General features: G+C 45.9%; 1 protein-coding gene across 2 annotated transcripts in view; it reads left to right on the top strand.

Annotated features, from left to right (window-relative positions):
* The window catches only part of ZFAT (zinc finger and AT-hook domain containing), a 158,458-nt gene that overhangs the window by 105,061 nt on the left and 29,932 nt on the right, over positions 1-23,465 (top strand). For both annotated transcript variants that reach the window (XM_070382748.1, XM_070382749.1), the window contains one exon: positions 14,297-14,435. In XM_070382748.1, the coding sequence (XP_070238849.1) occupies positions 14,297-14,435 (139 nt within the window). The remainder of the gene's footprint in view (positions 1-14,296; positions 14,436-23,465) is intronic.

Raw genomic sequence — 23,465 nt, forward strand, 5'->3', positions numbered from 1 at the left:
ATAAGATTTGGAAAATGCTTTCTGCTCCTTTTCCCTGGAGGAATCTTTGGTGATATTTTTAGACACAATCGAGGTCACACCGTAAAAGAGTATTTTATTTTTTTGATGGGGATTAGCATGTTGGCTTTATCAGTGATAAAGCTCTATTGGAGAACGTGGCTTAGACAAGTGGCCCGATGGTTTGCTAAGAATACCCCACTCCTGAGTTTGAGTAATCTCAACAGCTAAAGGCTAGACTGGGGCACCTACATGCTTTAGGCATTGTACATATTGCCTTGCCTTTTTAGTGGAAAAGCTTTTTTATTTTTGGCCGCGTTGGTGCTTCGTGGGCCTTCTCTAGTTGTGGTATGGGAGCTTCTCACTGGGGTAGCTTCTCTTGTGTGGACACAGGCTCGGTAGCTCGGGCTGCGTAGTTGTGGCGCGTGGGCTTAGTAGCCCTGCAGGGTGTGGAGTCTTAATGGAGCATCAGGGATCGAACCCGTGTTCCCTTTCTTGGCAGGTGGATTCCTAAGCACTGTACCATCGGTCCAGTATGGCCTTTTTTTTTTTTAATTGTCATTTCATAGGCCTTTCCTCATTACATGAAAATTCACTTATTAACTACTTTTAATGGCTGCGTAAGGATGAGACTCATAGTTTTAATTAACCATTCCCTTCATAACTGCACAGTTTGGTCATTCCCAGTTCTTGCTGTTTTAAGTAGCCCTCTAGTGGTCATCATCCCCAAAGCATTTCTGGTTCAGTTCAGTCGCTCAGTCATGTCCGACTCTTTGTGACCCTATGGACTGCAGCACGCCAGGCCTCCCTGTCCATCACCAACTCCCAGAGTTCACTCAAACTCATGCCCATTGAGTCAGTGATGCCATCCAGCCATCTCATCCTCTGTCTTCCCCTTCTCCTCCTGCCTTCAATCTTTCCCAGCATCAAGGTCTTTTCCAATGAGTCAGTTCTTACATCAGGTGGCTAAAGTATTGGAGTTTCAGCTTCAGCAACAATCCTTCCAATGAATATTCAGGACTGATTTCCTTTAGGATGGACTGGTTGGATCTCTTTACAGTCCAAGGGCCTCTCAAGAGTCTTCTCCAACACCACAGTTCAAAAGCATCAATTCTTTGGCACTCAGCTTTCTTTATAGTCCAACTCTCACATCCATACATGACTACTGGAAAAACCATAGCCTTGACTAGATGGACCTTTGTTGGCAAACTAATGTCTCTGCTTTTCCATGTCACCCTAAATTGCATGGACTGTGAAACACCAGGTGAAGCCTGCCAGACCACTGAGGATCCACACACAGTGAAGGTGCTGTGTGTGCTTCTTGAAGCTGTAAGTAAAGTGCACTCCCTAGGGTGGAGCTGACACCTAACCTTAAAGATATGCCAGGGAAGATGCTCGGGCGAGGGGAGCCAGTGCTGAGCGGGGAGTCTCTGAACAGTCACAGGCTTGTTCTCGCGTCCCGGCAGCTCTCTGCTTCTTACACGTAAACAAGCCACACACTGTGCTGTAGGCAGCGTGATCAACAGGCACACTCATTTGTGGGGTTTTCTCCGTTAGGCTCAGAGGAACCCGTGACTCTGCCGATAGAAATGTCCTCAGTCGTAGGGCTGGTGGACACCATGCCAGTGTCCCTGCACTTTAATAGAAAAGAGTAACTTTACTTAAAGACATTTTTAAATAATTTTAGTCTGATCATAGTTTCAACTTATGTTTGCAAATCACTCATTCTAAGTATTTTCCGGGCGTTAGGTTTTCCTTGTATGTACTTTTAAGACGGTGGTGTTATTTTACTATTGTTGTTATTTATGGCCTTGGAGTTAGGCAGACAAGGATCAAAATCTGGATGCCACTGCTTACTAACTAGGTTACCTTCTGGGATTCTGATCCTTCGCCTTTTTGGGCCACTGTCTCCTTATTTGGAAATTGTGAATGAACAATGATACCATTATTTCAAGGGCTGGTTTAAGAAGGAGGGGTTGATTTGAGGGAGCAGATTAGAAGGAAAGTGCCCCCAGAGCTTGGGGCAGACTCAGACCATTAGCCCTGTGCAGGCCACCCTGAGGGAAGAGGTGCTGGGAGGACCTCAGACTTGCTGTCTTAGTAACAAGGTCTCGGGTGGAGCAGCTCTGGCCTCGGCCACCTTTCCCATCAGACTAGTTCTTCTCTTTCAGTAAGCCTGGAGGCCAGCCCAGCATCCTCGACTCCACTGCAGCCCCGTGTGCCTCTGACGCAGGCACTCCACAAGTTCAAGCTGCCAGCCACTGTGCTGGGTTCCGAACTGTGAAGGAAAGGTCCTGTCTGGGTGTGCATATAAAGTGCGCTCCTGTGCATGGCGTAGAGCTGGTCTTGTTAGTGCCTGTGTGTGTGTATCCGCATGCCTGTACACAGCCCTCTGACACTCACTGCTCTTTGACGGCAGTACTCAGTCCATTTGCATTTAACGTAAGTTTTGACGCGTCTCACTGGGTAGTTAACGTTGATGTTCTCCGTCATGTCCGTTCTTCGATCCTCTCGTCTTCTCTTCTGGCTTCTTTCGGGTGAATTAGGCATTTTCCAGTATTCCATTTTATCTCGTCTATTGACTTTTTCCTCTGAGAGTAGAAATTTTCTTTTTCAGGTAAACTTTTTAGGACAGATGTAGAATTACAGAAAAATTGTTAGAGTAATACAGAGAGTTTCCATATTCCACATACCCAGTTTCTCCTATTGTTAGCATCTGACGTTTATATAATACATTTGCTGCATGAGCTGCATGTCATTATTAGCTAAAGTCCATATTTTATTCAGATTTCCCTAGATTCTACCTGATGTCCTTTTTCTGTTCCAGGAGCCTATTAGGATACTGTATTACGTTTAGTCATATAAACTAAACTAGTCATATAAACTAGCCTACGTCTAGGCTGCTTTTGGACAGGACGGTGTCTCAGACTTTCCCCAGTTTTTTGATGGCCTTGGCAGTTTTGAGGAGTACTAGTCAGACACGACTGAAGCGACTTAGCAGCAGCAGCAGCAGCAGTGAATAGTATTCAGTCGTGTCTGACTCTTTGCACTCCCATGGACTATTCAGTCCGTGGAATTCTCCAGGCCAGAATACTGGAGTGGGTAGCCTTTCCCTTCTCCCAGGGATCTTCTCAACTCAGAGATCAAACCCAGGTCTCCCGCATTGCTGGCAGATTTTTTACCAGCTGAGCCACAAGGGAAGCCCAAGAATACTGGAGGGTAGCCTATCCCTTCTCCAACAGATCTTCCCGACACAGGAATCGAACTGGGGTCTCCTGTATTGCAGGCGGATTCTTTACCAGTTGAGCTACCAGGGAAGCCCCTTAGAGTACTGGTGAGGTATTTTATAGCATATTCCTCAGCTAGGATTTGTTTACTTTTTAGATATAACTTTTTTGTAAATTTAGTTTTTTGTTGTTTTTTTCTTTTTTAGTCACTGCTGTAGACATTACACTATGCATATTCTAACATATTCTACACTATGTATTCTAACACGTTCTAACTAACTGCAGATAAGCTATTTCATAAACAATGGAAAAACTATGAATCATAATTCATATTACTCCCCTTCTACCCTTTGGGTTCTTATTGTCACATATATCATTTCCCTTTGTGTTCTAAACTCCTCAATGTAGTAGTATTTTTTTCTTTAAAGAGCATTTAAAAATACATATGAAAAATAATCTTAAAAATTTCTTTTTCGCTTACTTACTTAGCCTTTCTGGTGTTCTTTATCTTTTCCTGCAAGCCTAGCTTCCATGTGATAAATTCTCCTTCAATTTGGAGAACTTCTTTTAGCATTTGTTATATGCTGGTTTGCTGGAGTTTAATTACTTTAGCTTGTGTCTGTTTGGAAATTCTTTTTCTTCATTTCTAGAGGACTATGTTGATGACTGTAGATTTCTAGGGGACGTCACTCGGTATTGTTCCATTACATTTTGTCTTTCATTATTTTTGAGCCATATCATTTCCTCTTATATATAATGGCTTTTCCCCCCTCTGACTGATTTAAGATTTTCTCTTTGTTTTTTCATTGTATTAATGTCATTAAGCTTAGGTGTGGTTTCCTAGTGTTTACCTTCCTGACATTTTAAATCTGTTGGTTGATATCATGTGTGAGGTTTTGGCCATTCTCAGCCGTGATCTCTTTAAATACTGCTTCTGCCTCATTTGTCTTCTCTTTTTTCCCTGTAGGGCTGTAACCTCCTGTATTGAACTGTTTGATTCTCATAGCATTCAGATGATTTCTGTCTTTCTCTCTCTAATTCTTTGTTCTCTTTGTGTTTCAGTTTATGTGATTGTATTAATCTTTAAGTTTACTTATTCTTTCTCTGATATGTCAGTTCTACTGTTTAGATGTTCAAATGAATTATTCATTTCCGGGTTTCTTTGATTTATAGCACTTACATTTAGTTCTTTTTCCTCTGCTAAAACGTACATATCATTTGTTCACACATGTTTTCCTTTAGAGTCTTGAACATTTTTATCATCATTATTTAAATATTTCTGTCTAGTAATTTCAATATCTGAGCAATCTGTGCCTTGGTTTCTATTGACTTTTTTCCTTGAATTGAGTTACATTTTCTTCTTTGCACATCTCATAATATTTACTTGGATGCTTGATGTTACGTGTGGAAGAACAGTAGAGACTGATGGCTGTGGAAAAGTAGATCCCTCTCTGCATCAGGCCATTGCAGTGGGGACCACACAGAGGATAGCAGGCCTGATGCTGTCCTTTCAAAGGTGTGATTGCGAGTGTGGCCCTTGGTTGGTGCGTGGTTGCTGGGATGGTGCTGTGTCCCTGTGGCTTTCTGCTCCCTGGGCAGCTCTTTCCCATCTCTGCCCAGCCTTAGAAGAGCATGCAGTGCACCTGCTGAAGGCTCTATGCATTGGATGAGGGTGGTGGGCTTCCTCTCCCCTGTCCTGTGTCAGCCCTGGAGTCCTTGCTGCCTTTTCTGTGCACCCAACATGTGCCAGGGCAGGGGTTGGGGTGAAGCCAGGCCTGCGTCTGACGCCAGGCTCACGAGTCTGGGGAGAGCCATCTGTGTGTAAGAAGCAAGTACATTATCTGCTGCGAGACAGTTATGCACTAAGCTCTGTGGGAACCCAGAAGAGCAGCTAACTGTTCCAACTCTGTCATTTTTTAGAAGCTATGTTGTAATTGAGTTAATAGAGTATTATGTTATCATGTAAAACCTATAGCTATTGAAACCTATAGCAACCGAAAAGTTATAGTTGACTGATGTCCACAAATCAAAGGGAATTAGTGTAATCCCTTGTTGTATTTCTGACAATGAACTTGGTCCCAGAGGCGTTCGTTCACAATGTGTCTATGGGAGGCTGAGTCAAGGTATACATATAGAAGATACCAGACAGCTGAGCTCATGGGATGGGTAAGGGGCTTAGATGCTAAACTGAGCAGAGGGGCTATTTGGACGAAGTCAACCAGGATGTGGTTGTGTAACTAAATCACTCCCAGCTTCCAGTCTAAGCTTGGTAAACAAGGGAGTGCAAGTACAGAAATGATCTCAAGGAAGCAGAGTGTTGAGAACCTCACATTCGTAAACAATTCAAGTTAATCCTCAGTCTGAGATCCTCAGTATCCCCCAGCACGCTGAGTCACCTGGTGTTGCTTGTAGCAAGCATCGTGGCTTTATTTCTGCTATGACATCTGTTACCCAGGAGATGGTTTCGTGCTTCCACCAGAAACTCCGGCCACAGGGAGGTCATGGCCCCGTGGCTAATACTCCATGCTCCCAATGCAGGTGGCCTGGGTTCGACCCCTGGTCGGGAAACTAGACTCCACATGGTGCAACTAAGGCGTGGTGCCGCCAGATAAATAAATATAAAAAAATAAGCTTCCACCACAGTGTTGAATGTTTAAGTATCTTGTGTCAGAATAAAAAAGACAGATGCACTGATCCCTTTTATAATAGCCATCTGCTGGGCATTACAACAGGTGTGTCAGTATTTACTTTATTTTGCCTTCAAAGATGCTATGATGTAGGTATTAATCTTCCCGTTTTACAGATGAGGAAACAGGCCCAGAGCCCTGTTAAGTAATATACTCAAATAACAGTTGGTGAGTAGTGGAGCTGGGATGTTGAGCTGTATCTTCGTAGACAAAGCTACCCTCGTCCCCCACCCTCTACTTTCTTCACTCTCAAGCCAAGTGGAGGGGCATTTTGACACCCTTGACCTCTTTACCCCTCACTGCTTTGATTGTGTAAGCCTGCAGTTAGATGTTTATCCATCAAAACTCAAACAAAATCTTTATGTAAAATGCTGACTGAGTGTAAACTTAGCAGCCGTAGCACTTCCCAAGTTCAGTGGAAATTACTGAACCATGGTACAAAGAGAGTAAGAAGTCAAGTGGAGGGTTGTTGTTAGTAGTGTTTATTTTGCTTTTCAGTTCTTAATTTCCACAAAAGCAAAGAATCTGAGATTGTTTCCCTTTTTTCCTTTAAGTGTGTGTGTATGTGTGTGGAGGAGGAAGGGTCATGGTGGGAAGCAGAGGGTCAGAGGGGGCCATTTATTTGCTTTGAACTGAAACATCTCTGCTCAAAACCTGTTACACCATCTTCAGCTTCCTTGTATTTTAGATTTTTAAAAACACTTTGGGGGGGATAAAAAAAGGAAATTGGATTGTTTTATGTTAAATTAAAATCCTGTCTGTCTAATAGTATGCAGTATATTCTCGGGAAATATGGCATTTTGACAGCATAAGTGATTACCAAAAAAAATCAATAATTGGAGAACGCTGAAGAGTCTTCTAAGCTCTTGCATGGAAAGCAATTAGCATGGATTGATTTACTGTTATTTATTGTGATGAGATAATTGCCTCAATGTAAAGCCATTTTGGACCCTGTGGTACCCCATGGCTTTAAAACATTTATTCTTTTAAATTGTTTAATTTGTCTCAGGCCTGATTTTACAGCAGAGGTGGCTTTGTGCTTGGTGAATTATGTGAAGACCTGGCTTTTTCCTCTCTGGATCCTTGGTCCCAGGCTTGGTTTTGTTTCCCTGTTGTGGTTGGCCCAGGAATGAAGTCCCAGCCTTGTGCTCTCAGGATCACAGTTCTCAAAAGACAGGGCCAAAAAAAAAAAAAAAAAAAAATCACAGTTCTCTTCTCTTCTGTGTAGATGGGCAGCTTTGACCGAGGGCTCAGGCTGCAGAGCATGGTGTGGCTGGTGGGACAAGGACAAGGGGGTGGTGGCTCTCGTTCATATCGGCAGCATCCCCTCAAAGGCTTTGGCACAAACCTCTTTTTTTTTTTTTTAATGAAAAAAGTGTTTTTGGCTGTAGCATATGAGATGTAGTTCCCCCACCAGGGATTGAACCCTCCTGCAGTGGAAGCACAGAGTCTTAACCGCTGCCGTGCGTGCGTGCTAAGTTGCTTCAGTCATGTCTGACTCTTTGCAACCCTATGGACTGTGGCCCACCAGGCTGCAGTCCTCTGTCCACGGCGTTCTCCAGGCAAGAAGACTGGAGTGGGTTGCTGTGCCCTCCTCCGGGGTTCTTCCGACCCAGAGATCGAACCCACATCTCTTACGTCTCCTGCACCGGCAGGCGGGCTCTTTACCACTAGTGCCACCTGGGAAGCCCAACCTCTGGGCCGTCGGAATTTCGGGCACAAAGCTCTTTAAGGGTTGACCATCAGGAGCATGAGTCCATGGATGTCCACTTGTCCCCAGCCCTCCTTGGGATGCAGGTCCTTTCCTTTCTGGAGTGTATCTCTTTGCTTCGGCCTCTGTGTCCCTTTTTCCCTTGTCTGTCTCCTGTGGCCATCTGTGCATCCTTAGGCTCTTCGTGTGTGTGTCGGGTTGGGGGTTAGTGTACCAGTCCCTGTGCTTGGTTCTGCATGTGTGTAGTTCACATCTGTCTCTGAACTCAGGCTGAGGAGGAGGCAAGGAAGCCAAGATTCTGGATACAAATGCTCTCTAGGAATGTCCCTTCTTAGCATCACCACACTTCTTACGATTTACAGTCTCGGTCCTTTTCCCCATGACTATGCATGCTTTTCTTTTTGAGCGGCTCACTCCCCCGACTGGTGCAGACATACTCTTTGGCGATTGACCTGGCCAGCGTGTGTTTCTCTTGCTGGGTGAGGGGCCTGCACGTGGCTCTGCTGAAAGGGAGCAGGCTGTGGGGACGTGCTCTGAAAATTTGTGAAGCATTACAGTCTTCTAGTTCGGGACCTCATCCTGAACATCTGCCAAGGGCCAGGCTTGTAATTTTTTCCATGATGTCTGATGGTACCTGGCAGATGGTGTGGTTCCTTGTTTATGTTAGAATGTTTCGTCTGTGAGGCACTTTGTTCTAGATTTTGTTCTAGACTCAGCACAGAGGCAACACTTAATTATCATTTGTGGAGTGAGCAAATGAGTAAATGAATCTATTCTATAGAACTGCCGTGACAAAGGCTGATCACGGAAGCCATCCAGGTGGAGGCGCGCTTCTGGGCTCCTAGCCAGGCTTGTAGGCACAAGTAGGCATGGAGTTCAGCGGCCCGTCCTTGCTGGGCCCTCCCTGCTCTTCACTCTGCCCTCAGTTCCCTGCATGGCCTTGAACCCTCAGTACTTCCTTCCCTCGTAGCAGTGAGGGGCGGTGAGGTTAAAGTGAGAAAAAGCGCATGTAACCAAGCATGCTCCCAAGGTCCTGGGGTCTCTAGATTGACCCAGCGCTGTTGACCCCCAGCCGTGAGCCAGACGTGGCATGAGTCAGAAGGCCCCACGTGGCCCGGCAGGAGCTGTTCTCAGCAAAGCGCAGATTTAATGTCTAGAAGCGTGGTGTTGTTTCACGGCAGGCACAGTAAGCCCTGCTTCATCGTTGTGTTTCTTTCAGAAGTGTCTCAGTGGGGATTCCCATCAAAGGGAATGTGTGCAATCTTTTTCTGGTGCGTTCCTTGGAAACCGGTGGAAATATAGGCATGGGGGACTTCGGTGTGGCAGTGTTGCCTACCGTCTGACCCTCAGTTTTGGAGGTGGCGGGCAGCTCCATGGGCCATGCAGATGGGGGGCTGTGCAGTGAAAGGTCCCCATGGTGGGGGGCGCGGGGATAGCGAGGGTAGGGAAGCAAAGTGAGCAGTTTGTTTTACCAGAACTTTCCAGGCTGGAAATACTCCTATGAAAACAGCACTATCTTACTGGTTCTGTAACTGGAAACAGAAAGTCATTTGCAAAACTGAAGATACATAATAATAGGGAAAGCTGCAGAAATCATCTGTTTAATCCATCCCCCAGGGGAGATTGTTGCCAATGCGGGGCTTGTCTGCACGCCTTGCGGTCCACGCGTGAGTGGCTGAGGGCCCCCAGCCCAGCCCAGCCCAGCTTCATGCTCCTCAGCCTGACTTGGTGCTGGCTTGCATTTTAGAAAATTGGTGTCCCCTTCAGACATTCATGAAAAAAAAAATTCATCTTCCTGCCGGGTTTCTTTGCTGCAGATTTGCTGCTGTAAATCTTAAAGGTGTCCTACAACCCAAGCCCCAGGGCAGCACTCACATAATCCAGGACCTCTCTCCACCGTGTAACTTGACTCAGGTTTGGTGATGCTACTGTGATAGTTCATATTTCCTCCGGACCTGTCACCAGGTCTTTTAGAGCGAGCTCCCAACTGCAGTCTACTTTTCGGACGTTTTCAGACATGACGAAGGGCAGGTGTGTGAGAACCTTGGTCTAGTGTCGGCATAATTTCCATGACACTGGTGAAAGAAAATAAAGGTAAAAATTGCTTTATCTGTCAGGGTATAAATGCCATTGCTGCTTTGCTGTTATTAATATTAATCATGCCGCTCATTGGGTGCTATGCCATTTAAGGCATTTTATCTAAGTTACGTGTAATCATCAAAACCCTTGTGAAGAGAGTTTTTTTGGCCATATATTATCCCATTTGATCACCCATTTCTTTTTTTTTTTTTTTTTCCAATGGAATGCTATGGATTTATTTCACGTTTTCAAGGCTATTTATAACATGGAAATAACATGGAAAACAACATAATATTAAGTGAAACATTGTAAGTAAAACTGTACTGAATGCTTCTCCCAGTAACATCATGTTACGCTGAAGGATATACAACTCAAACAACTGGACAACTGCAACTCAACAGGATATACAAACTGGAATTCCATCACCTCCACTAGCTTTGTTCGGAGCTTAGTTGCTTTGTCCTGTTTGAGTTGTTGTTGTCCAGTTGAAGGATATACAACTCAAACAACTGAGCTTAGTTGCTCATGGTTTTTTTTTTTTTAAAGTGTAACCTTGACTAGGTGTCTTATTATTGTTTATCCTGTAAGATTAGTCTATCAATTAAAGTTTGATAATTAAAAAAAAAAAAAAATCTCACCCATTTCTTTTTTACTTCTCTTGTTGTGAGATAGAATGTATATCCAGAATGTCAGATATACATACGAGTATGTGAGGGCATGAATAATTGTGATGTGAACACTCATGTCCCACTGCCCAGAGATGGACCGTTGCCTGTCCTCAGACCTCCTTCATGGGCCCACCCCCTTCTCTACCCGAGTTGTGACTGTTAACCTGAAAATTACTTTCTGGTTTTCTTAGTGGTTCTACCATTGGCGTATACATCCCTACGCAGACTAATGTAGCAAAACTGTATGCTTTTGAACTTTATAGTATCCATATATCTGGATATGGATATGTATCTATTTATGGATTTACATATATATGGATTTATATATATATAAGGGCTTCCCTGGTGGCTCAGACGGTAAAGAATCCACCTGCAATGCGGGAGACCAGGGTTCGATTCCTGGGTTGAGAGGATCCCCCGGAGGAGGGCACGGCAACCCACTCCGGTATTCTTGCCTGGAGAATCCATGGACAGAGGAGCCGGGGGGGCTACAGTCCATGGGATCGCAGAGTGGGACATGACTAAGTGACTGAGCACACAAACATACATATGTAAATCCTCATCTAGATATATATCTATATCTAGATATATGGATTTATATGTGGAATTTATTTTATTCTTTGTTCTGAACTTGGCTTCTTTACTGAATGGTGTGTTGGTGAGACTGCATGTCATCCTCCTCCATCCATTTTTTTCTTCTTTTAAACACTAATTATTTATGTATTTGGCTGCACTGGGGTCTTAGCTGTGGTATGCAGTATCTGACCAGGAATCACACACCCAGGCTCCCTGCACTGGGGGCTTGGCACTTAGCCACTAGACCACCAGGGAAGTCCCCGTCCGTGCTCCCCAGTGTGAAATAGCGTGTGCTGGGCAGCCCTCGCGGGAGTGTTCATCCGCTCAGTTCACCCCTGCAGTTGTCGGGGAGCAGCGGGGCTCTCTCTATTGTGTCATCGTCACCAGCTCTGCTGCTCTGCGCTGTCTGTGCACGTGTCCTGGTGTGCCCGTCCACGAGAGCCTCCGGGGTGGATGCCCCTGGCGAGTGCTTGGCAGGGCCGTAGGCATGTCTTCAGCTTTACAAGGTGAAGCCCAACCACTCTCCATGGTGGTTGTGCCAGGTTATGCCAGCAGCAGGGGTGCCCGGCCCAGATCCTCTGCTGCTCCGTGTCGGGGTGGGAGGTGGGGCGGGGGAACGTGCAGGATGGCCAGCCTGCTGGGCTGGCCTCTCCGTGTGGCTTTATTTTCATTTTCATGATGGTTAATGGAATTGGGCCCCTTTCCATAAATTTTTCTGGCCATTTGGATTTATTTCTCTTTCCTTTTTTTTTTTTTTAATACTGTTCAAATATTTCCCCATTTTTTCTATTGAGTGGTTTTGCTTTCTTGTTTATTTTCAGGAATCCTCCATGTATCTGGGGTGGGGATCACTTTTTGGGTTACATATTATAAATACAGTCTCTCATGCTGTGGCTTCCCCACCCCACCCCCCCACATAATGTCTTTTAAAGTTGATACATTTAATGCCATTTTAAGAAACATTTCATCCAGAGTTTTAATTTTACTTGTGGTTTTTCTATTCCACTCTCTCATTTTAGACCTCTAGATCTCATTTTCACCATGGCAGCAGCTGGATGCGTGGTTCCTTGCCTCCAGTCTTGTTCCTTTCAAATAATCCTCCCTCCGTTCATTTCCAGAGTGAAAACTCTTCTGAAGTTGGCATGTCACCCCCTGCCTGATACCCACCGGGAACCCCATCCCGAGTCAGTTTCCTAACGCAGCGCGTCCCCCTGTGACCTGGCTGCCTTCCACCCTCTTCCCAGCCCCACCCACCCCCGCCTGGTCCCAGCCCTCCAGGAATAGCCTGTATTCCTCCTGGCTTACCTTGGCAGTCCTTGTTTGTCCAAGTTGACAGTTAGACGTGGGCTGCCTTATGTCCGGGAAATGCACGCAAACTAACCATGCCCTCCCAGGGAAGACAGGTGGGAAGTCAGATCATCTGGTTGCGGGCTAGACCAGGGGCCCAAAATCCAGCGCAGACACATGGGAGGGCAGGGAGATTGTGAAGCTTTGGGCAAATTCCCTAACCCTTCTGCGTTTCAGTATTTTTTATCTGTGAAATGGGAATAGCAGTTGTACCTACTGCAGGAGGTTGTTGTGAGATTTGCAGGAATTAATCCATGCAAGACTTAGAACTCTCTGGCATATGGTAGCTGTCAGTAAAGGCGAGCTAAAACAGTCATAAATTCTGTCCGGTCACGCTACTTCACAAATGCACTGTAACACCATGTTGTAGGCATGACGGCAGCTTCCTGCCTTGTTTTTGATCCACTTTCTTTTCTGTCGTTTAGTCTCACATGCACTACAGGGCTGCAGCCTGCATATATTTTCCTCATAACTCTTAGCTGGATGCTGGCCTGAAAGATCTCAATAAATAACTTTCCTTTGAGATGTAGCGTCATTTGCTATCTGCAAGTATCTGACTTAGGAAACAAGTGTTGTGATTTAGTTTGCCTAGATAGCATTTAATCTTTGCAGTTGATACTTAAGTCCAAAGACTCGTGTGCATTCAGGGAATCAGAAGTCTCTCATTTGTCACCATGTCTCCAGGTGAGAACAAGGTCTGACTCATAGCAGGATGTCAGTAAATACAATATATGCTTCATAAATGGAGTCCCAAGAGGTGCCCTGTTCATGATGCAGTCAGACCCTATGCCTGGCAGTGGTTATGGGGCATTACCTAGGCTCCACTTGACCTCTGTCTCCTGCCCTGCAGTGACTACCCCAGCAGAAGTCCTTGCTGAAATGTGGCAACATCCCACAAGTTCAAGCTTGTTCTGCATGAAAAGCCCAGATGCGGCTCAGCCATAACATTTAGGGAGAGAGGGTCCCAAGAAGATGTTAGGTAGTGATTAAATTCCTGTAAAAGGTAATGATGGTACCAGGGAATGGAATAGATGGAAAGGTTTGTCCCCCTAAACCTCAGAGCTGTTCAGTAGTGCAGGGGGCCAGGGGGCTGACCTCCATGCCTGTAACAAAGGCTGAGATCACAGACATCAGAGACAAAAGAAGGCTGTCTCATCGCGGAGGGAGGTTTGGTCACAGCCAGTCTTTGAAAGTGTCCCTTCTGGCTTTAAGAGTTGAAGATTTTGTAGAAATCAGTAGCTCAGAAACTTGAGTTCTCTTTTGAACTCACCTGTCCATTTTTTGACCTATCTACTCAAACGATTTGGGAGTTCTTTTCATTAGCATTTCCACCAAGGAACAGGCGTGGGGAAGTACATGGAGTTGAAACTCTTATGAGGCAGTTTATCTGCTTTGCTCTAAGAAGGATGGAATTGACTCTTGAGCCTGAAGTTAGGTTCGTAGGACCATTTCTCATTTTAATTGCCCCTTCGTGCCTCTGTGCCCACTGACCACCCAGCACTGGCAGGAGAGCATTTTTTGGTTTTTTTAAAATTTCTGTGCAGATGCTAATGTTCCAAAACTAATTTCATAGAACTCACTTATATTGAGATAGGCAAGTACGTCAGAATTAATGGTAAGGGGAGCTACTTGAATAGCATTCACTTGAAAAAAAAAAGTGATAGATTCCTGTGTTGGATTTTTTGTGATTTTCTTCTTGAACAAGAAATATAAACTCTGGGGTGACAACAGAGAAAGATATGAAAGCAGCCTCGTTTAGCAGAGTCGCCTCCTGCTCTGGGGACTTCTGCCCAGTCACTCGGGGGGTTCCCTGCAGAGGCAGGACTCAGCCACCCCAGGTTTGTGTCTTTTCCTGGAGCATTTCCCGAGGGATGGTCTGCTCCTCGCAGGCCTTGGGGGTCGTGGAGGAGGAGTGGGGTATGTGTGTGCGGGGCCTCTTCCTTCCCGTGGAGGCTGATGACACAGGGGCTGGCCTGGCCCTAACCCTCCTCCTTGTCCCCCCAGCCTTTCCGCTGCGCCCACTGCCATTACTCATGCAACATCTCGGGCTCCCTGAAGCGGCACTACAACCGGAAGCACCCCAACGAGGAGTACAGCAACGTGGGCACCGGGGAGCTGGCGGCCGACGCGCTCATCCAGCAAGGTAGGCGAGCGGCTGCGCCCCTGTGCCTGGCCAGGCCCCCTGGGGCAGCTCTGCGACCTCCCTCAGCACGACCCGCACATTCCTGGTCATCACTGTTCGCTTCCTCCTCTTCCCTGTGAGTTGTCAGTGTTACTTGCGGCTAGGACCATATTACAGCAACCTTAATGGAAACCTTAGGGCTTCCCCAGTGGCTCAGATGGTAAAGAATCTGCCTGCATTGTGGGAGACCTGGTTTCAATCCCTGGGTCAGGAAGATCCCCTGGAGAAGGGAATGGCAACCCACTCCAATATTCTTGTCTGGAGAATTCCATGGACAGAGGAGCCTGGCGGGCTATAGTCCACGGGATCGCAGAGTCAGACACAACTGAGCAGCTAACACTTTCACTTTTGATGAAAATCTTAAACAAAAAAAGTGATCACTTATCCACACATTTTACCAACCCTTCCCATAACATTCATTTATCGGTACAGTCATCCCTCAGTATCGGCAGGGGATCAGTTCCAGGACCCTCATGGGTCCCACAGTCTGAGGATGCTCAAGTCACTTGTGTAAAATGGCAGAGAACAGTTGGTGTCTGCATTTTCAGCCCACATAGGATGTGGAACCTGGGGTTTCAAAGGGTCAACTGTATGGCCGTCTGTCCTTAGTCCATGCACACATTTTGAACAAATGAAAGTTCATGGCTAACTTTCTTTACTTAACGTTGATTAACACACACAGTTTGTTTTCCTTTTTTACACTGTCTTCCTACTTTAACTTCTAAGGGCCTTTTGCAATACAGCATGAAGCGGGAGCACCCCACTTTATTTATTTTAAATATTTATTTACTTTGCCTTTTTGGCTGCGTTGCCTCTCAGTTGTAGCACACAGGCTCAGTAGTTGGGCACACGGGCTTAGCTGCCCCGAGTCATGTACGATCTTAGTACAATCAGGGATGGAACCCCTGTCCCCTGCATTGGAAGGTAGAGTCTTAACCACCAGACCACCAGGAAAGTCCCACCCTACTATATTTAACCATGCTCCTGTTGTTGAACATTCTAGGGTTTCTAGATTTTTCTCTTCTTCCAATTATGAATAGCACTATATTAAGCACATTATGGGTGGGGTTCTTTATCCAAAAATATTTGAGTACTCAAATTACATATTCCTCCTGAAAAGAAGAAACGATTTAGAACATTTAAACTAGAGATTGAGTGAAAACTCTAGTATCTTTGAAAAGTTTGGGGGTTTTTCAATACATGGTCACATTTCCATTTGCAAGGGTTTAGCTCACATGCTGTTGCTACCTAGAAACGCTGTTGTATTTTCATCTGTGCTCCGGTAATTCAGCTGAAAAGTGATTGCAGAGTGTAGTGTGTCAGTGGTTGCTCTTCTCTGGATCCTGTGACTCTTTGAAGCTGAAGACCATTTTAGAAACCTATCCCGTCCCCGCTTCCCTGGCCCTGGTGCGTGAAGCTCCACTTGCTGTAACCACCATGAATGGCGTCCTAATGTGAAACAAATGAATTGACTGTATCCTTCAGCACTTCCGGTGACAGGGCTGACCTCTGGAAATAGACGAGCAGCAGAAAACTCTCGGATAATTTTAAGTCATCCAACTGGGATAATGGGAGCATGTGCCTGGTGTTGGTATTAAAGGCAGTTTCTAGGAGTTGGAGGGCAGGCCAGTGCGTTGCCATTTGGGCCGGTTACCTACCCTCCACTGGCGGCCCCGAACCTCACGTGGAGCTCACAGCCACCATCACACAGGATTGCGGGAGGATGAAACGAGAACACTTGAGTGTCGGGCACTCAGTACATTTGCATTCCTTTCTTTTGTATTTTTTTTCTCTAAAACTATGCTAAGGCTTCTAGAGCTGGTGTATCATTTTTGAGGACCCTGCTGTCCAGGAATCACAGAAGAGAGGGTGGATTGCCTTCAGAAGTTCAGTTGTCACTCAGTCATGTCTGACTCTTTTTGACCCCATGGACTGCAGCATGCCAGGCTTCTCTGTCCATCACCAGCTCCCAGAGCTTACTCAAACTCATGTCCATCCGGTCGGTGATGCCATCCAACCATCTCATCCTCTGTCCTCCCCTTTTCCTGGGTTGCCTTTGAGTCACAATAAATAATTGGAGTACAGGGCTAGTGACTCATTTCAACATCCTTCACACTCTTAGGCTGGACTGGTGGGAAATAGACATTTACTTGGTCATGGGAACAGGTGTGGAGATCTGATTGATGCCTCTGTCATAGTTCCCTGCTTCCAGACTTTCATCACTACCTTGCACAAAACGTGCTGAGGTCAAGTTGCTTCATGCCCTACAATTTCTTCATGCCCTAAGTTAACTTTCTAACTTGCTCTATAAGCAGTTGGCATTCCCTGACAGGGTCTGGGTTTTCTAATTTTGAAGGGCTATTTTTGGCCTTCATGTGTGTGTTTATGTATTTTTGCTGTGCCCCCATCAAGAGACTCTCCTGGAAGGAAGCAACGGAATGTGTTTTGGCTCATAGGAGACACCGTGCCTCTGTGTCTTGGCAGGAGAACTGTCTCTGAAATCCGAGAGCTGGTTGAGGATTAGTGCAGCTCAGAGCCCTCAAGAGCACACAGCTCTCGCTGACCTTAGGTCTGAGGGAGAGAAGGAGAGAGGAAGAAGATGGGGCTGAATAAAAAGAATCATAATGCTGAGTTGTTTGGGATCACTCACTGGGACTTTTCTCATTTTCTTTTCATTAATTTCATGTAATTCTCCCCATCCTTGTTTGGTTTTATTTTCCTCTTCTACCAACCCCTTAAAAATTATCTTCCTGGGACTTTATAATTTCTTGTTTTGAGATAGAGGAATAGGTCTTAAAATGACATAATAAAAAAACCACATATATATCTATGACCAATTCATATTGCTGTATGGAAGAAACATATCGTAAAGTAATTATCCTCCGAATAAATAAATTAAAAAGTATTTCTAAAATTAAAAAATCATACATGTAGTTTTCTCAAAATGATGTTGCAGTCTCCTGAAACCAAGTGCAGGACTCCTTGTCCGTCCGCTGTGTTGAAACAGTGACACACGGGAGCCGTCGATGGCTGAGAAGGATGGTTCTGCCCCAGGCTCAGGGGTTTGGGGAGGGGGTCCGAGCACTTTTGTAGAGGAGGCGGGGAGAGGACCTAAAAGGCTGAGGTTTCCGCTCCCGGGCAGGTTTCTCAGGGAAGGGACTGTGGTGTTTTTCCTGCAGTTTGGGTCCTTTTCCGTGAACCCTGGAGTGGAGGCTGCTGGGGTGTCCGCCTGTCGTGTTCTGGAAATGTTCACCAGCTGGCTTTCCTGGGGCAGGGGACGGGGCGCTGATACGTAGCATTTTCCAGTTTCTGTGCTGCGAATATTTCCACTGGGGCCAATTTCAAGCTTTCCATGTGACGTCGCTGAGTTGGGCAGGGATGTGCCCAGCCAGCTACTGAGCTGGTTCCCTCTGGCTCCAGCACACGTCTGGTCCTGGGGGCGCAGGCTGCGTGCCAGCCGTGTGCCACCCACGTGCCAGCCATGCCTCAGCCGGAGGCACTTGGACTCCAGTGCTTTTCTGGCAGTTAGACTTGTACTGAATGCTGTATAAATGCTTTATCCGCTGCTTGTGTTTTATCTACTTCTGATATTTTGAAAGCAGATCAATCTCTTGTTTATTCCTCTCTGTCAGTCACTTGTTCATTAATATGGATTTGAGGTGTTTTCCCACAAAATATACATTTTCTTGTTGTATCACTTCAGTGGGCCTGCCCCTTTCCTCCTCTGAAAAAGCCTGATGAAGCCAGCTCAGGAGCTGGTTCACTAAAACTAGAGGTTGTGAGAGGCATCAGATGCTCGGTGCTTAGCGTCACAAGCTCTCAGCTTGTTCCCGGAGCTCATGGCCTGGCAACGATGGGCTGGTCCTTTTCCAGGGACCTCATGGCCCTCCTTCAAGTCGCCCCAGGATACTAGCACAAGTCTAGGGTCGGGTGCACAGCCCTGGAGCCCGCTGTGATCCCTGTGGCCCCTGGACCAGTTACTCAGCTTCTCCGAGCATCAGTTTGCAAAGATGAGATCTTATTCTCAAAGATCCCAGACCGTGCCTGATGTCACAGTGCCTGATAAATGGCTCACATTCCCTATCGTGTTTATTCCATCGCCTTCTTCACAGTGTATCTTAAGCTCATCGTGTTCCCCATGCTGTGCGAGGCACTGGGATGTGGTGGCATTTGTTGTCATTCTGGGTTGGGGATGAAGCCTGGGCAGCTCTTCCGTGTTCTGATCATCTAACAGAAAGTATCTGCTCCTTTAACAGGCCCCACGTTGCTATAGGAGAGAAGTTCACTGCTTCTCTCAGGTGGTGAACCTTATCTCAGGTCACTCATTTAAGGAGTCATTGAGCAGCGGGGTAGATAAATGAGATAAGAAAAGATATGAGGAAGAGGGCCAGAGAAGGCTTAGTTTGTGGCATCTGCTGAAATCTTTGTGTTGTTTTGAACAGTTATATTAAGATTGTAAACATGTATATCCATACCTTTGATGTACATTCATGTCTTAGTTTTTTCACACCAGATTTGGGGAAAATAGTGTAGAAAAAAATCCGGAAACTGTCAGCCAACCCAGGGGTCGAACCCAGGTCTCCTGCATTGCAGGCGGATTCTTTACCAGCTGACCCACAAGGAAAGCCCAAGAATACTGGAGTGGGTAGCCTATCGCTTCTCCAGGGGATCTTCCCAACCCAGGAATCAAACTGGAGTCTCCTGCATTGCAGGTGGATTCTTTACCAACTGAGCTATCAGGGAAACCCTTCCACACTAGATTCGGGAAAATTGTATAGAAAAAAATCCAGAAACTGTCAGCCAACCTAGAGTCCTTTATTTGAATTTTGAACATTTTTATTCTGAAATTGTTTTTATTAGGGCCCAGATCCCATACATTAGTGGAAGATGCTTCCAGTGACGTGATGCTGTGCTGTTGGTTGTTATTTTCCATGTCACCTTATCTCTCATGAGGTTGGCATCATCTTTCCCATTTTAAAATGAGGAGGTACAGAGAGGAGAAAGGACTGGACATCAGCCACACAGTGAACAGGTGATCAGGCCAGACCCGGGTCCTGATTCAGAATGTGGCTTCTCACCACGGATGGGCTACATCCCCTGACGTGAGTCCCAACTGTGCACTTGTTGAGGAGGAAGGAAGGAAGAAGAGGAGGAAGAGGGGGAGGTGTGGTCCTGTTGGGGACTGGTTTGCATTTGCTGGTGGCCACACAAGGTCTCACAAGGACGTGTTGAAAGGTTACACACGCGGGAGCTGTCTGCTTTCTCCTGCTTCTTTGCCTCCAGGTCTGACTGCTAACCTGACCAAGGCTGACTCTAGGGCCTCTCTTTCTCTTTCCAGCCCTTCCCCAGTTGTCCAGAGGATCTCAAGATTTTGAGAAGTGTGTGGGAGGACCAGAAGGGATGAGGGAGACCTTGATTAAGCTCTGACTCAGCCTGACCCAGGGTCAAAGGCACTTTGTTTTCCCTCTGCAGTGTTTCCCCGAGTCCGATTTCGTGTTTCACATGTCAATAAAATAAAAGTTCTCTGTGTCCACTTTCCGTTGATAATTAAGCTGCCTTTGGTCCAGTTACCCTTGAATGTCTGTGTTAGTTTCTTATTGCTGCTGTAACAAGTGACCACATGGTTGGTGGTAGTTTAAAACAGCACAGATTTATTATTTTGCCATTCTGAAGGTAAGGAGTCCAAGCTGGTCTCACTGGCTCAAGTCAGGTTTGCTGACAAGTCTGTATTCCTTCTGGAATCTCAAGATCAGGATGTTTTCTCTTTCCAGCTTCTGGAGGCTGTTTGCAGTCCTTGGCTCTGCCCCCTCCTCCATCTCCAAAGCTGGCAGTCTCTTTGTTAGGTGATGGCACTGGGGTCTGCTGTCCTGCCCGCTCTTAGAAGGATCCTTGTGATAACATTAGGCCCGTCCAGATGGTGCAGGATAATAGCCCCATCTCCAGCCCCTTACCTGATCCTTTCTGCCACCTGAGGTTTTATTTTCACATGTTCCAGGGTTTAGGATGTGAATATCTCTGGGGAGCCTGTTATTCTGCTGACCCCACACTGTCTTTTTTTTTTTTTTTTTTCTGCTTTTTATTTTGTACTGGAGTATAGCAGATGACACCACCCTTATGGCAGAACATGAAGAGGAACTAAAAAGCCTCTTGATGAAAGTGAAAGTGGAGAGTGAAAAAGTTGGCTTAAAGCTCAACATTCAGAAAACAAAGATCATGGCATCCGGCCCCATCACTTCATGGGAAATAGATGGGGAAACAGTGGAAACAGTGTCAGACTTTATTTTTTGGGGCTCTAAAATCACTGCAGTTGGTGACTGCAGCCATGAAATTAAAAGACGCTTACTCCTTGGAAGAAAAGTTATGACCAACCTAGATAGCATATTGAAAAGCAGAGACATTACTTTGCTGACAAAGGTCTGTCTAGTCAAGGCTATGTTTTTTCCTGTGGTCATGTATGGATGTGAGAGTTGGACTGTGAAGAAGGCTGAGCGCCGAAGAATTGATGCTTTTGAACTGTGGTGTTGGAGAAGACTCTTGAGAGTCCCTTGGACTGCAAGGAGATCCAACCAGTCCATTCTGAAGGAGATCAGTCCTGGGATTTCTTTGAAACGAATGATGCTAAAGCTGAAACTCCAGTACTTTGGCCACCTCATGCGAAGAGTTGACTCATTGGAAAAGACCCTGATGCTGGGAGGGATTGGGGGCAGGAGGAGAAGGGGATGACAGAGGATGAGATGGCTGGATGGCATCACCGACTCGATGGACGTGAGTCTGAGTGAACTCCGGGAGTTGGTGATGGACAGGGAGGCCTGGTGTGCTGCAGTTCATGGGGGGCAAAGAGTCGGACACGACTGAGCGACTGATATGAACTGAACTGAACTGATAGCTGATTAACAGTGTTGTGGTAGTTTCAGGTGAACAGCGAAGGGACTCGGCCATACATATATGTGTATCTATTCTCTCCTAATCTCCCCTCCCATCCAGGCTGCCACGTGACACTGAGCAGAGAGTTCCCTGTGCTATATAACAGGTCCCTATTGGTTATCCATGTTAAATACAGCAGTGTGTCCATGACCATGCCAGACTCCCTAGTGGTCCCTCCCCTTGGCAACCATAAGTTTGTTTTCTAAGTCTATGAGTCTGTTTCTGTTTTGTAAGTTCGTTTGCATCATTTCCTTTTAGATTCCACATATCAAGGATGTCATAAGATATTTCTCCTCCTCTGACTTAATACACCGCCTTTTATAAGGATATAAGCTTTAGCATTTTTGCCTTCATAGGAAAAACAAAAAACCAAGACCCAAGAATTCAAGGAAGTGGTTCTGAGTCATGTGAGCCAAGTGACAAATGCAGATCTCCTGACTGTCCAACCGAGTATCCATGCCATTCTGGGAGTTATATTATTGAAAATGAAATTGAATTTTCAATAACGTCAGCCGCTGCAAAGGAGTGAAAATAGTTTACTTGAAATTCCTCTGGAATAGATTGAATTTCGAAAAGAACAAAAGATGCCATGATGGAGTTTCCAAATTGCTCCTGAAATTCTGTCCTTTGGCTTGGTTCGTCTTTCCTTATGAGGAGGATTGCAACTTGCAGGGAGGGGGGGTTGTGGTTTTTATGGGGTGCACTTAATATCAGGGCTGCAAGGAAACTCACTAGGTCTCCCCGTGACCTTTGCCAAGTGTTGCCTAAGCATTTAATGAATTGAAATGGAAATTAATTTTTCTCGGCTTTGATGTCAATTACCTGGCATAGTTACACCTTCCGTCTAGATTACACATTTCCATTTGTTGTTCTTTAATTAAAGCCACCGTGATAAAGGTGGGAGTTTTAATTAGTGTGGGGGCATTCTCATATTAATTTTAATTTAAGCATGATATCAGGATGTTTTTTCTCCCTAAATTAGTTTCCATTAAAGAACAGCCCAGAAGGAATTCTTAATTTCATTTTAAAGCCTAAATTTAACCTTCGGTAGTTTGTTTGTGTTCATTGCCACAGATTAAGTCTTTATAGAAGCAACGTCAGCTTAACCCAGAGACAAGGTAGTGGTTCTCCTGCCTTGGAGGGTTTTAAAAGATGATTGTAAGAAAATGCATCATTTTAGATGATGAACAAGCAATAACAAAGAAGAACTAAGTTTAATTATCCTCCAGGCAAGAAAGAACAAGCTCATTTGATTTTGCCTAAAAAAGTGCAGTGTGTTTGAGTTTCGGAAAAACAACTGTCTGAGCTGCCTTTTCTGTAGAATGTTCTAGAAGTTCAGGATTTGGTAACTGTTGCCGGTCTCTGTGGGCTTCCCAGGTGACGTTAGTGGTAAAGAACCCGCCTGCCAAGGCAGAAGACAAAAGAGACACAGGTTTGTTTTGACCCCTGGGTTTGGGAAGATCCCCTGGAGGAGGACACGGCAATATTCTTGCATGGAGGATCCCATGGACAGAGGAGCCTGGCAGGCTGTGGTCCATAGTGTCACAAAGAGTTGGACACAGCGGAGCAACTGAGCACTCGCACGCATGCACGGTCTGTGCTGGCTCTGCCCGCTGTCTCTGTTGTACCTGCTGTGCTGCTCTGTGCTCGCCCAGCGTGGAAAGGCCAAGGTTCAAGGGATTGTGCCGTCAGCCACCTGGGTTAGCTTCCATTCCCACTAATTCCTGTTCTGGGTATGAAGGGAAGCCGGTGGAGGGGCTTACACCTATGAGAGATGTGATTTCAGCTGAGTTTTTAAGACCAGCCGTTGTGCCGGGTGGAGAGCAGACCCACCGTGGCTGTGGGAGACCAGTTAGAGGCCTTCTGTTCCCATCTCACTGCCCTGGCCCCTCGGGTGCAGGCCTGATGCTGCTAGCGCTTGGCCCGACTCTGGCCTGTTCAACGTCCGGTAGATTAGAGGCCTGATGTGGGGCTTCTCTGGTGCTTCAGATGATAAAGAACCCATGTGCCAACGTAGGAAATGTGGGTTCGATCCCTGCGTTGGGAAGATCCCCTGGAGGAGGAAAT

This window comes from Bos mutus, chromosome 14 (genome assembly GCF_027580195.1).
Source record: "Bos mutus isolate GX-2022 chromosome 14, NWIPB_WYAK_1.1, whole genome shotgun sequence".
NCBI lineage: Eukaryota > Metazoa > Chordata > Mammalia > Artiodactyla > Bovidae > Bos > Bos mutus.